Source organism: Vigna unguiculata, chromosome 4 (genome assembly GCF_037176805.1).
Source record: "Vigna unguiculata cultivar grain cowpea cultivar isolate G323 ecotype 2 chromosome 4, ASM3717680v1, whole genome shotgun sequence".
Lineage (NCBI taxonomy): Eukaryota > Viridiplantae > Streptophyta > Magnoliopsida > Fabales > Fabaceae > Vigna > Vigna unguiculata.
The window spans coordinates 5,759,846-5,773,699 of record NC_140795.1 but is presented as its reverse complement, the minus strand read 5'-3'; the positions used below and the strand labels follow the sequence as shown (position 1 = coordinate 5,773,699).

At 31.8% G+C, this 13,854-nt stretch overlaps 2 protein-coding genes across 2 annotated transcripts; one reads left to right on the top strand and one right to left on the bottom strand.

Moving 5' to 3' along the window:
* The first annotated feature begins 5,047 nt into the window (after positions 1-5,047).
* LOC114181515 (glycine-rich protein) lies at positions 5,048-7,808 on the top strand. The gene is made up of 2 exons (XM_028067987.2): positions 5,048-6,328; positions 7,471-7,808. Exons 1-2 carry the CDS (start codon positions 5,117-5,119, stop codon positions 7,552-7,554), a joined length of 1,296 nt encoding a protein of 431 aa, XP_027923788.2. The 5' UTR covers positions 5,048-5,116; the 3' UTR covers positions 7,555-7,808.
* Positions 7,809-8,158: 350 nt separating this feature from the next.
* On the bottom strand, positions 8,159-12,116 carry LOC114181490 (transmembrane emp24 domain-containing protein p24delta9-like). Its single transcript, XM_028067960.2, has 4 exons — positions 11,758-12,116; positions 11,039-11,251; positions 9,375-9,451; positions 8,159-8,544 (listed from the first exon to the last, which is right to left on the bottom strand). Exons 1-4 carry the CDS (start codon positions 11,971-11,973, stop codon positions 8,400-8,402), a joined length of 651 nt encoding a protein of 216 aa, XP_027923761.1. The 5' UTR covers positions 11,974-12,116; the 3' UTR covers positions 8,159-8,399.
* Between the last annotated feature and the right edge of the window lie 1,738 nt (positions 12,117-13,854).

Genomic DNA, 13,854 nt, shown 5'->3' with positions numbered 1-13,854 from the left:
GACATTATGTTTAAGGTGGAAAGTTTGAAGTTTTTAGTGATCATAAGAGTCTCAAATACTTGTTTGATCAAAAGGAATTAAATATAAGACAAAGGACATGGATGAAATTTCTAAAAGATTATGATTTTGAATTACAGTACCATCCAGGTAAGGCAAATGTAGTGGCAGATGCTTTAAGCAGAAAATCTTTACATATCTCCTCACTAATGATTCATGAGATGAATTTGTTAGAAAAATTTAGAGACATGAATTTGTCGGTCACCCTAAGCCATGATAAAATGCAATTAAACTCCATTCGGATCATTAACAATTTACAAAAACAAATCCATGAGGCACAGGAAAGTGATGAGTTCATTCAAAAGAAAAAGAAATTGATAGGACAAAAGGATGGAGAGAATTTTGTCATAGATAGGACATGAACTTTGAAATTTAAGGATAGGATATGTGTATCCAACAATGAAGAAATTAAGAAAATGATTCTAGAGGAAGCACATAAAAGCAAATTAAACATGCATCCGGGCACAACAAAAATGTATCAAGACCTCAAGAAAACGTATTGGTGGCCCAAAATGAAAAGGGAAGTGGCACAATATGTAGCAAAATGTCTAGTTTGTCAAAAAGCTAAAATAGAACACCAAAAGCCAGCAGGAATGCTACAATCCTTAGATATACCTAAATGAAAATGGAATAGTATAGCAATGGATTTTGTAGTTGGCTTGCCACGAACCATTCAAAAATTTGATTCTATATAGGTTATCGTGGACAGATTAACAAAGTTTGCTCACTTCTTACCCATTAACATCAGGTATTCATTGGAGAAATTGACTTAATTGTACATAAGAGAAATTGTGAGGTTGCATGGAGTTCCAACAAGTATTGTGTCTGATAGGGAACTTAGATTTACTTCTAAGTTTTAGGGAAGCCTACATCAGGCCTTGGGGACTAAGCTCCATCTTAGCTCAACATATCATCCCTAAACTGATGGACAATCAAAAAGAACAATCCAATCTTTGGAAGATTTACTGAGAGCTTGTGTGTTAGAAGATTCTGGTAGCTGGGATCGATGCCTGCCTTTGATTTAGTTCACCTATAACAATAGTTTTCATTCTAGCATAGGTATGGAACCCTATGAGGCATTATATGGGAGAAAATGTAGAACACCTTTATGTTGGTTTGAGGCTGGTGAAAATTTAGTATTAGGTCCTAACATGATTCAACAAACAACAGAGAAAATCCAAATGATCATGGACAAATTGAGAGCAATTCAAAGTAGACAGAAAAGTTATACTGACAAGAAAAGATGACCTCTTAAATTTCAAGGTGATAATGTATTCTTGAAAGTAACACCAACCACTGGAATTGGTAGAGTGATGAAATCAAAGAAACTCACTCCCCGGTTCATTGGTCCTTACCAAATTCTTAAAAAATAGATCATGTTGCTTATCAAATTTGTTTACCCCCGTTCCTTTCCAACCTTCATAATGTTTTCCATGTGTCTCAATTAAGAAAATATATTTCTGACCCAACTCATGTGATAAAACCTGATACAATACAATTAAAGAATAACCTTACATTTGACGCAATGCATGTACAAATTATGGATAAGAAGGTCAAACAGCTGAGAGGCAGATTAATCCCTCTATAAAAAGTCATTTGGAATCAAGCTAATGGAGACACTACATGGGAATTAGAAGAAAAAATAAGAGGAATTTATCCTCATTTATTTTAGTCAATAAAAACAAATTTTGAGGACGAAATTTTTGTAAGTGAAGGAGAATTGCAACATCCAAGGATAAAATAAAATTATATATATATATATTATTTAAAAAAATATATATTATTATTATAAATAACAATATATCTATAATAATAATTGGTAAGTATATAAATAAGGCAATTATAAATATAGAGGATTAATTAACTAATAATATATATATATATATATATATATATATATATATATATATATATATATATATATATATATATATATATATATATATATATATATATATATATATTGGTTATAATAGGCATCAATTGTTTTAATTATAAAAGTAATTTAAAGGCTAATATCTTCAAAGTTTCCACTGTTATAAAAGAATTCAGTAGGATAAACTATAACATTGTATATATACTATAAATTTAATTTTAACATAATTATTAGTTTATACAATTAATAAAAAAAAGTGATAAGGTTGCACATGGTAACTGCAACCCTTATCTATTCTGATGAGCATTAATGTTGAAGAAACAATATCAGTAACCAGATGTTAAAAGCCAACCTAAGGAAATAATGTTTACAAAATATAGTTAAAATTAAACTACATGTAATGATTGCATTAATACATACAAATAAGGGTGAGAGATGAATGGGTGAAAGTGTGAAAGTGGTAGAAGGTGACAAAGGAAGAAAAAAACACAGAGAGTTTGGTGAGGTGAATCAAGTTCATTCAGAAATACGTGGTGTGAGTGCAACAAAGAAAAAAAAATATATTATCAAAGTCTCAGTACAACCTTGGTATAATTTCCACAATAACTAAGGTAAGGGGAGGAGACATTTATCATTTTTTTTTACTTTGATTATTTTTATCTCTATAAGTGATGTGTCTTTAACCTCATTCTAATTTATATTTAGTTCTCGTTCCTATTTATTTATTTGTATTCATCTCCAGTTATGCACCGGTCCTATTTACTCAATTTATATTTACTCTCATTTACTTATTTTTATTTATCTCCAGTTATGTACTAGTCCTTTTTATTTATTTATATTTATTTTAATTATTCATTGATCTCATCTATTTATTTATTTATATAATTATATGATTTAATATTGAAATAAAATTTATAATAAATAAAGATTTGATTATTGTAGTTGGAGGTATGACCTTGGGGATTTAAACGAGTTAATATTACTCAAGATGAGATGTTCTTGAGTTACTTTATTGGCCATGAGCTCATTTATCCTGACTAGTCACTACGAAATTAATCAATATCTTTATAAAGTATAATAAAATCCAGTTTTATGGATTTAGGAATATTTTAATTTCATTTTATCTTATTATGATATGTTTATGTGATATTTGTCTCACTTCCCTATTTTATGATTGTGTGTGAAAAATAAAATTTTATAACATTATCATAGATGGCTGCTCCCAACATGCCTGATCCCTTCTTTGTCGACATTGTGGTTGTTTTTCCGGGGAATGCATGACAAACCAATGTAGTGAATAATTTTGTAACATTTCAGAGAACGGGAAACTCTACTATTACTTTTCTCTTTACTCCAAACGCACCGATTGTCATCGAAGGAAAAATCAGAGTTGCCTTCTATTTACCTCCAACAATCCAAGTGAACCCTATCCATAACATTTTCCCTCCACATGTTTGAAAACCAGAATATAAGGGAGAAACTGTAAATAAATAACACTTTTTCCTCTTATATCCAAACGGTGTGGATATAAGATGTATACAATATTGTAAATACATATATACATACATACATATATACATATATATATATATATATATATATATATATATATATATATATATACATATATGTATATATATACATATATGTATATATGTATATATATACATATATGTATATATGTATATATATATACACATATATGTATATATGTATATATACATATATACATATATATGTATATATATGTATATATGTGTATATATATATATATATATATATATATATATATATGTATATATATATATATACATATATATATATGTATATATGTATATATACATATATATATATATGTATGTGTGTGTGATATCATTGTATAATTTTGCCTCTAAATTTTATGAGTATATTGTAGAAAAAAAAAATAATAAATAAATAAATTACAATGCATGTATCCAGATAATTAACTTTACAAGAGTTTTTACTTTACAAGAGTTTTTAATTATATGGTTCATTCTCTTTGACTACTTTAGTTGTAAGGCTTTGTTATGTAAATTTTTTGTTCACAATATATGTTCCTGTTGTAAATTAGCTAATCCTTCTTATATTGGTGTTTCTTATGTTTGTTATTCTCCTTTTACATTAATCATTTTTACCTGTGTGAGTAGAGGAATAAATAGGTATTGAGTTAGTTTAGGAGGAAGAGGTTGATAAAGCTATATAAACATAAGATCTTACAAACTATGTTCTAGCTTCTACATCTTGAAAAACTTTGTAACCCTTGTAATTAGCTTTTAATTCCTGAAGTTGTAGATGTCCAACATCTTATATGATACTATGGTTGGTTTGAGTAATATTAATAGTGTAGTCTTATGCCTTTCTTTAACTTTTTAAAGATTATATATATATATATATATATATATATATATATATATATATATATATATATATATATATATATATATATATATATATTATATGATAAATTTCTCAAATAAAAAAAAAGATAACATGAGTTTTTAACTTATTTTGTACATATATTTTCTAATATTTCTTTTACTTATAATTTTATTTTCTAGTTTTTGTAAAATCCACAATTTACATCTTCAATCTCTTTTTCCATAATTTTAGTCTCTTGTTTATAATTTCTTGTAATACTTTGATTCTTTAATTCTTAATTATATGTCAATTTATAACTAAATTATCTATTATTTTTGGTTAATTTGGGCATAATAAAGTATGATTGACAAAAAAACTCATTTTCTTTACATAATTGAATATAGTGACCATTATAAAATCAAAGATACAAAATTGAGTAAAAAGAATTTTGGATAATTGAAAATTAGAAAATTAAAATTTTAAAAAATTACAGATATCCTATAACATAAAAAAAAATAGTACAATTAAATCTATTGATTTATACCCAAACTAAATTCCCATATTTTTTTGTCTCTTATTCTTTTTAGTAAGATCAAGGTCTTGTGTACAAAATGGGTCGGTTTTCTCGTTAGAAACGTGTAGGGTCCACAAAACAGAAACAATCATGGGCGCGGTCCCTGGAACGATGTCGTTTAGAAGATCCACCATCGTAGCATAAAGGAGCACCACGGATGCAGAATCATGATCAATCTCACTGCTTCTCATTTCCCAATTGCACGATCCCAAACCGAGAGAGAGTGAAAAATGTCGTTTTTTCACCACCACGGCGGCTACGAAGGCCAAGGGGACAAGGTCGACGACTTCGACGAGTACGACCCCACCCCCTACGGCGGAGGCTACGACATCGCCCTCACCTACGGCCGTCCTCTCCCTCCCTCCGAAGAGACCTGCTACGCCATCGGAGACTCTTCCTCCGCCGACGACAGCTTTGACTACGATCGCCCTCAATACAGTTCCAACGCTGAACCCTCTGCTTATGGAGATGAAGCCCTCGTCACCGAGTATAGCAGCTACTCTCGCCCCAAACCTAGGCCTGCACCTGCTGGCTTCAACCCCGCCGCTGGATCCGGCTATGGTGGATCCGGGTCGGAATACGGATCCGGGTATGGTAGGAAGCAGGAATCTGAATACGGGTCATCCGGGTACGGCGGGAGAAAGGAGGAAAGTGAATATGGGTCTGGGTATGGTGGGAGAAAGGAGGAATCGGGATATGGGTCTGGTTATGGAGGTAGAAAGGAGGAATCAGAATATGGGTCTGGTTATGGAGGTAGAAAGGAGGAATCGGAATATGGGTCTGGTTATGGAGGTAGAAAGGAGGAATCTGGATATGGGACTGGTTATGGAGGGAGAAAGGAGGAATCGGAATATGGGTCTGGTTATGGAGGTAGAACAGAGGAATCTGAATATGGGACTGGGTATGGTAGGAAGCAGGAGTCAGGTTATGGATCCGGGTATGGTGGTAGGAAACAAGAAGGTGAATATGGGTCGGGATATGGTGGAAGAAAGGAGGAGTCTGAATATGGATCTGGGTATGGTGGGAGACAAGAGGAGTCTAACTATGGATCCGGGTATGGAGGAAGCAGGCCAGAATCTGAATACGGGTCGGGGTATGGTGGCAGGAAGGAAGAATCTGCATATGGGTCTGGGTATGGTGGAAGAAAAGAGGAATCAGAATATGGATCCGGGTATGGTGGAAGGAAGGAGGAGAGTGAATATGGATCCGGGTATGGTGGAAGGAGGCAAGAATCTGAATATGGATCCGGGTATGGTGGAAGAAAGGAGGAATCAGAATATGGATCTGGGTATGGTGGAAGGAAGAGTAGTGGGTATGGGGAGGAACAGCAAGGAGGTGTTGAGTATGGTTATGGGCGTCCACCTCAGGAGGAAGGCTACCGAAAGCCTAGCTATGAGAGGCGTGATGATGATGATGATGAGGGCTATGGACGCAAGAAATATGTGAGTACTTCTGCCTCCTGCATTCCTTCAACTAATGAGTTTATGTAGTCTGTGATTTGTAGTGTACAGGGATTTTACTTTGCTTTCTAATCACAAATCATCATATAAGGTGATAAGATTAAAGTGATTTCTGATTAGTTCATGGTTATACTGGTAGTGTACTGAAATTAAGATCACTAATTGGTAACTTAGTGTTCTTTAATACTTAAGATGGTGTTTTTGCCGTTGCAAGCAATACTCAAATTATGTGTATGTTTCATAACTTATATTGTTTGTGCATTGCAATGGTATAATTGGTTGAACTAATTGATATATAGTATTATTATGTAAATTTTAATTTCTTGTCATAATTGGAGTTTCCTTATGTCTGTTTGGTGTTGTTAGTAACACCTATTTTAACCTTCAACGCAGATCTTTATTATGTGAATTACAGAAACAAAACTTCAATTCTGACTAGAAGACAACATTGAAACCATATAGGAACTGTATTTTAGTGTTTTCCTTTATGGTATATGATAAAAAAGTGTACATTGCTAGTTTCATGGATTTTTTTTTTGATAAAGTTTGGTGTGCTTCATTGTACCGTTTCAAAACCTTGTGTTCGGGTTTAGAATTAGTTGCATTGTTTCTTCTTGTTCATGATTGAGTGGATTACTTTCATGCGTTGTTATATACATAGATCATTGGTGTTGCGTTTTAATAGATCAAGAATCCTTTTGAATTTACTTTCTAATGAATGCATGAATGGATGCATGATAATGATCAAAGGTGCTAAGGCTGAATATAGGAGGTTTTAGAAGGAATTGAATGTATTCGTGGAAGATTTTAATATTATTTAAATTATTTAATGAATATGGTCACTGAGTATGCACAAAAAAGCTATACACTGAAAAAAGCTAATATGGAAAGATTACAAAATTGAGATTCTCAAAAAGTAAGTTTTGTTGTGCTTCCTAGTGAAATTTGATAACTGAACATGATATGTTTAATATGGAATGTGTATTGCAATTTCCATAGTCATATTTCCAATTTTTATCCAAACATAGCCTATAAAATGCTACCCTATAGTTGTGAATGTTATATCTTTGTGCATATTCTATTGAAGTTGGTATTAATTTGCTGGTATTTTCCTACCATTGCAGGGTGGTGATTCGGATGATGATGATGATAGGAAGAAACATCACCACAAGCATCACCATCATCACCAGAGTTATGACGATGAGTAATCAAAATGCCAGTGGTTGCTGTTTGAATGAAAGTCACCCCATAATTACCTACTAAATAAAGGGTTGACAGCATTATACCTTTGTGTGTTTAGACTATTACTATGATGTCTTGAGCGTTAAGCACTGTTGGTCTAAACTAAATGTGAGGTCATTGGCTATCGAGTGATAATATTATTCCTAATGTTCGAGTTTGTGTGTTAATGTATTTTCACTTTTCAAAGTTTGAATGCATTTGATCGTCATAGTTGGATTTATTACTACTCTTTTTCTCAAACAATAATATATATGTCCAAAGCAACTTCACGAAAGTCTGAATCAAATAATGTAAAATAAATTTTAAAGCAACATTAAACGTCGGTTTGGAGATAAAATCAAATTTATAGAAGATGCATAAGCTATATCAGTAAAAGTTTCTATCTGGATGTGATTATTTAACACATCAAATATTATGAACACGCAGAGATGCATGAGGGATGATAAAATAGCAACAGTGTATCATTTGAATATAAACAATTCCCGCTTCTACTTTTGTTTTGAAGGAGATACTGATAGGCTTTTATAATAAAAAATTAACAGTCATTTTTCAGATTGAGTGGAAAAAGAATAATCATTCAAATTACAATTAAATATTATTAACTATATTATTCAGAAGTTAATACATGTTCATAATCGTAAAATACATTTAGCATGACTTGTAATGGGCAGATATTCCTAATTACCATGAAATGAAATGGAAAAAAGTGAAATATGTAATAATCATACACTTGGATACACAAGGAACAACCAGGCAACGGGAAATTAAATAAAAAAATAGAAGCAAAGTGAACAAACTTCGTGGTATGAACTTAGAGGAGTTTCTTCCTCTCAAAGAATGTCTTCAAATGCCATATTTGCAGACCAGCCACAGACAAGCACACCGCAATCGAGAGGAAACTTAAAGTAAACAACTTGGTGTTAGTTGCTTTGTTAAGATTTTGCATCTCCTCCTCCCTGTATCAGCCACATGGATAAAAACAGATCAGAAAAAAAAAAATAAACACCTTTAGAATGAATGCAAACTCTAATGCTGTAGTATTTGCATGACCAAGAAAAGCCAAACCATCCAAAACTTAAGATAAAAAAATAGAAGCTTGTCATCAGTTATATACTCAACCACTTATTAGGGTGTGTTTGGATTGCAGTTAGAAAAATTAAGTTTCGTTGAATGAAATTGAAAATCTCATTCAACAGAAAAGCTTTATGATTTTGCTTTGAAAGCATCTCACGTTTGGAACTCAATGAAACAGAACAAAAATTTGTGAAACATTATTTGTGACTTTCAATACAAAGTAATCTTGGGTTTGAACTCTCAAACTGAAAACCAAACACACTTAATCCTAGGCATCTCATTAAACCATACATCATAACTGTGTTAGCAAAAAGTTATTTTAATTGGAGGCATAAATGATAGAAAACACAATATAGTTGATGAAGGAAAATAATGAAGGTTATATCAAGAATGGAAGAAAAATTAATGTAATAAATTATCCACATTTCTTTCTCCATATTTATTGATGTAAAGAGAATATAAACAGTTGATGCAAGGCTTAGAGTAGCCATAGATATATTCCAGATAGTACATGGACAGGTTGGAAGGAATACATAGCTGCACAGCAAAATATTTCAGTTTCTTCTATCGGAAGAGACAAATCATTTATCTTCCATTTAAGCAAAATTATGAATGAACTAAGCAAATCATCTTCTCCGTCAAAAGATCATATGGAACCATTATATATTAATTCAAGAGACTAGTTAGTTAGCAGAAGTCCTTGCAATAATACCTTTCTCGAAGATAAAACATCTCATCATGGATCGATAAGACAGTATCATATAGCTTCTTCAACTCAAATTCCATTACCTAGACAATTGGGGGAAAACTACACATCAATAAACATACAAAGACCAAAACAAACATACAAAGACCAAAAACACCTAGATATATAAAACAGAAACCCCTATCCCTATAGCTTACAAATTTGAAGAAATTAGGATGACATTAATAATCATATGACAACCTTGCGTACGCTCACATAAAATCTAGTAGCACCTAAATGCACACCAACACGTAAAGAATGGGTGAGCTACACAGTCATGGCTAAAATAAACAGATAGATCCAAAGCAGTAGTGTAAAGCTAAATCTGGGTTACTGGTACATCCTTCTTCAGACAGTTTTATGCTAGTTCCTTGATTTCTCTGTAAATATAGAATTTCAGAAAATTCCATGAACTTAGATTTTTAAATTGATGTATTTGATTATTTCATGAAGGAGCTACTATGACTTTATAGTGTGTGTTCCCTAGTCCACTGCAAGATACAAACTGCAGAGCAGTTTTCAGTAGCAGTCATTCCCAAAATAGCAGGTTTTCATGCACTAAGTGGCAGTCTTGTGATTGGATTTTGAAACCCATTTTGGGGCTTAAACAATTTTGTTTGGGGTGGGGTAGGGGAATTGTGATTCTACCCCATTTTCTAATTCATTTTGATTCAGAAACCCTTCTTCACAGTTCTTTTCTCAAAAAATTTCCTTTCGTTGACATTTGTTCCTTACACTTTCAAGGTCTATGTTCTTTTTATTCTTTTTGTGAGAGTATGCTGTTCAGCTCCTTTTTTCCTTCAGACACCCGAGTTCGCATTCTCCTATTTTTTTATCTAGGATGTTCTTTCTTTGTTTTCACTTGATATCTACCTGATCTTTCATTCTTTGGCATGATCCCTATGCCCTTGTTGCTGCCAGATTGAGGATGATTCTATGTAAACCTTCTTTTAGTTTTGATTACACAAGTTTTCCATTATACTGCCACAGTTTTCAAGGGTGGCCATTTCATGCTATTACCCTGGATTGATAGTTATGACTTCGGCGTAGAAAAACTAGATTGATAAAATAGGTTAGACTGATTTTTCACAGATAAGGGAAAACACTACGATACTGTAACTATATATTATACAGTATCATATTCCAAATACAATAGAAAGACATAGCATTATTAATAATCCTGCTGGTGTCAAAACCATGACAAGAGCACACAATAACGTCTGTGTGATTACTTCACTGTGCAAGTTGGCTATATATATCGGCTATGTGGCATAAAAGGGCACGCTAAAACTTCTATTAGCCAGTAAATTCACTAAATGAGCCACCAAACCTAAATTTTCAGGGGAAACCGAATTAAGAAGAGAGCAAGATTTCTCAATGGTTTCGTATAAAGCTTAGCAGAATTACATTGTTTATCAGTATAAAAGACATTTGACAAAGTTTTACATTGCAGAAACCTGCCTATTGCCTAATTCAACCCTCCTCGGTGTTCAGGCTTGGTACTGCGACATAGGTTTCTCAAAAAAGCAAAAACACAGAGTTAAAATGATATAAGAATGATTAAAAAACACCCTATTGATCACATACACGCGAGCAAATGCAAGTTATGGAAATGTAATAAAACTACTTACTTCAACCTGCCCTTTCTTGGCAATCTTGGACCAGTCTTTGGCAGCAACCCCAGTTCTCCACTCAAATTCAATGGTCACCATTGGTGGCGCATCCTTCTCATCCGGAAGCCAAAAGCAAGTCGTGTAGTCACCAGATTCAGATGCCGTAAATGCATAGTTACCAGAATCCACATGATCCCCAAAGTGATACATGTTCCCATGAGGCGATGACACCTGGAGAAAAATACATACATCACAGGAGTCTGATTATTCCATGATATTCATGATATTCCTTGATACCGTATATTCACAAAATATATGGCTTAAGAAGGTATGTTAGCACAATATTATTATTGAGAAATGTATGGGAAAAGAACACACACTTACAAAATCTAAGTCCAACCCACGTTTATAACAAATCACATGACCCCATTGTCCCAACAATCACACCACATTCCAAATTCAGAAACCCTAGCCACAAAACAAATCACGAACAACCAGGAGACATTCTACAGCTGACCCATTTAAGATTCAAGGCTTTATTTTTCATTCAGAAAGTAAGAGGTTTTATAAAACAGTTCACAACCGCGATTTTGATTGCAAAGTCTAGGTCTTTTGGGTGTCCGCAACTGCAATTGTGGTCCTATTAGCTACATTTGGCTTTACAAGTTATGACATTGGGAGAGTGCATTTTTCACTGTCAAAGAAAAGGCTTGGCAGTGATTGAATCACGAAGTTACCTTGACAATGATCCTGTGGGAATCGAACTTTGGATACCCTTCAGATGGGTGGATGACACTGTACTTTCCCACACTCATCGAACTGGTCTTAATGTCCTCTGAAATGCACTTGGTGTGACCCAAATGGAGCTCGAACTGCATCGAATGCGCGAGGCTAAATGTCAATGCCAGGGTGAAAAGTGCGAGGGCACCAATCGAATTGGACATTGCTGCCATTGGATGTTCCCAATTTGGGATCTGATCGATATATTAGGGTTTGAAAGGGAACGAAGAAGGATGGCCAAAACGGCAACGAGAACACGCAGAGTGAACTCGGAGGGCGATATGCAAATAGTAACCACCCAGAGTTTTGGTTGTTAAGAAACATAACAGATGAAACATATTTACAAATGTTTTATTTATATTATGAGAATCTGTTAATAATTTGTTTTTTCATTGAAGTAACTAATACACACTTTCACAACATAAATAAAATATTTTAAAAATAATTACTTTTACGTTTCTTATGACAAACAAAGATAAAAAAATTATTATTGTGACTTGAATATATAATTATTTATTAATGTTGACAAGTTTCGAAGAGAATTAATATATATATATATATATATATATATATATATATATATATATATATATATATATATATAACTATGATATACACAGATACGACAGATACGATACGTGTATCGTATACGACACATATTCGATATGTCGATACATTTATTTTCAAAATAGTAAAATACGATACGTAATAGATACGTAATATATGAATATTGAAAAGTATAAAATAATTCTTAAAAACATAATAAATATAAGATTATTTTTGTGTGAATCCAAATTAAAACTATAAGTACTAAAGTTGTCAACATAAAATATAAATTATTGTCATCATATAATACTACAAGAAAACTTTTAAACAATGACCAATTTTACTAACCAAAAATATGTCAGAGACCAATTTTCTAATTAGAGATCAATTTAGAGATTAATTATTTTGGTAGCCAAAACCTGCTAGCTACTGTTAATGATCAATTTAGAAACCAATTCATAATTCAAACTATTTTAATTATCAATTTAGAGACCAATTATAATTTTTTGAAACTATTTTAGTTATCAATTTGATCACTATATAGTGACTAATTATTATGTGTTACTAAAATTGATCACTATTCAAATATTTTGTTTTTTGTATTCTTGTAGTATAGTACGACTTTATAAATTAGATACTTCATTGATAAATATCAATAAAGTATCATAAAGTATCGAACACAATACATATTGGATACGAATACATGATTCAAGGTCGATGCATCATAGAAAATAACTGTGAATATGATGTACACATATGTATTGGGTGTAAAAGTAACATAAAAAGTCATCAGTTTATAGCATATCAAAATAATGAAACTTACATAATTATTTTATAAGATAGCATTAATTTCAGATTATATATATATATATATATATATATATATATATAATATAATATAATATAATTTTAGTAAAAAAAAAAATTCCTATGTTATTTAACACAAAAGTAATAGTTTTAACCTCAAAGCGAGTGCAAAGCATTTTAAAATATTTTTCATCATTATAATATTTTTCACTCTAATTTCACATAGATAGAATAAGTAACCAACAAATTATAACATATTTACTCTTATATCTTTTACATTTATCCCTTCTAATATTTTCATTTTTTATTAGACCTTGGTCAAAGGATCTTATATCTTTAGAAGATTAGATTTTCTTTGCAGGTTTCCATTCATAAATAATGATATTTTGGTTAATTCCAAACACTCCAATCAGTTATTTTGTACAAAATCCTAAATTGTGGGTTATATAATATGAAATCTCCATCAAAGGAATCATAAGTTTTTCATAATAACCTTCACAATTATACAACTTTTCATATGTTTTTAATTAAATTAATTAACAGTGTTATGTGCTAAAATATTTCAATCATCACATTATTGTTTTATTAATGAAATATTGTGATTACTTAAGGTTTAAATATATTTTTGTCCTTCAAGTTTGAATGAAATTTGGAATTAGTCCCTCCTTAAAACTTTCGAACCAATTTAGTCTTTCATTTTT

Bases quoted from the DNA above. Each gene is read 5' to 3' on its own strand.
- LOC114181515 (XM_028067987.2), top strand. From the start codon at position 5,117: ATGTCGTTTTTTCACCACCACGGCGGCTACGAAGGCCAAGGGGACAAG. The intron at 6,329-7,470 runs GTGAGTACTTCT...CTACCATTGCAG, and splicing joins GCTATGGACGCAAGAAATAT to GGTGGTGATTCGGATGATGA.
- LOC114181490 (XM_028067960.2), bottom strand. From the start codon at position 11,973: ATGGCAGCAATGTCCAATTCGATTGGTGCCCTCGCACTTTTCACCCTG. The intron at 11,252-11,757 runs GTAACTTCGTGA...ATTTTTCTCCAG, and splicing joins CCCACAGGATCATTGTCAAG to GTGTCATCGCCTCATGGGAA. The intron at 9,452-11,038 runs GTAAGTAGTTTT...CCAATTGTCTAG, and splicing joins CCAAGAAAGGGCAGGTTGAA to GTAATGGAATTTGAGTTGAA.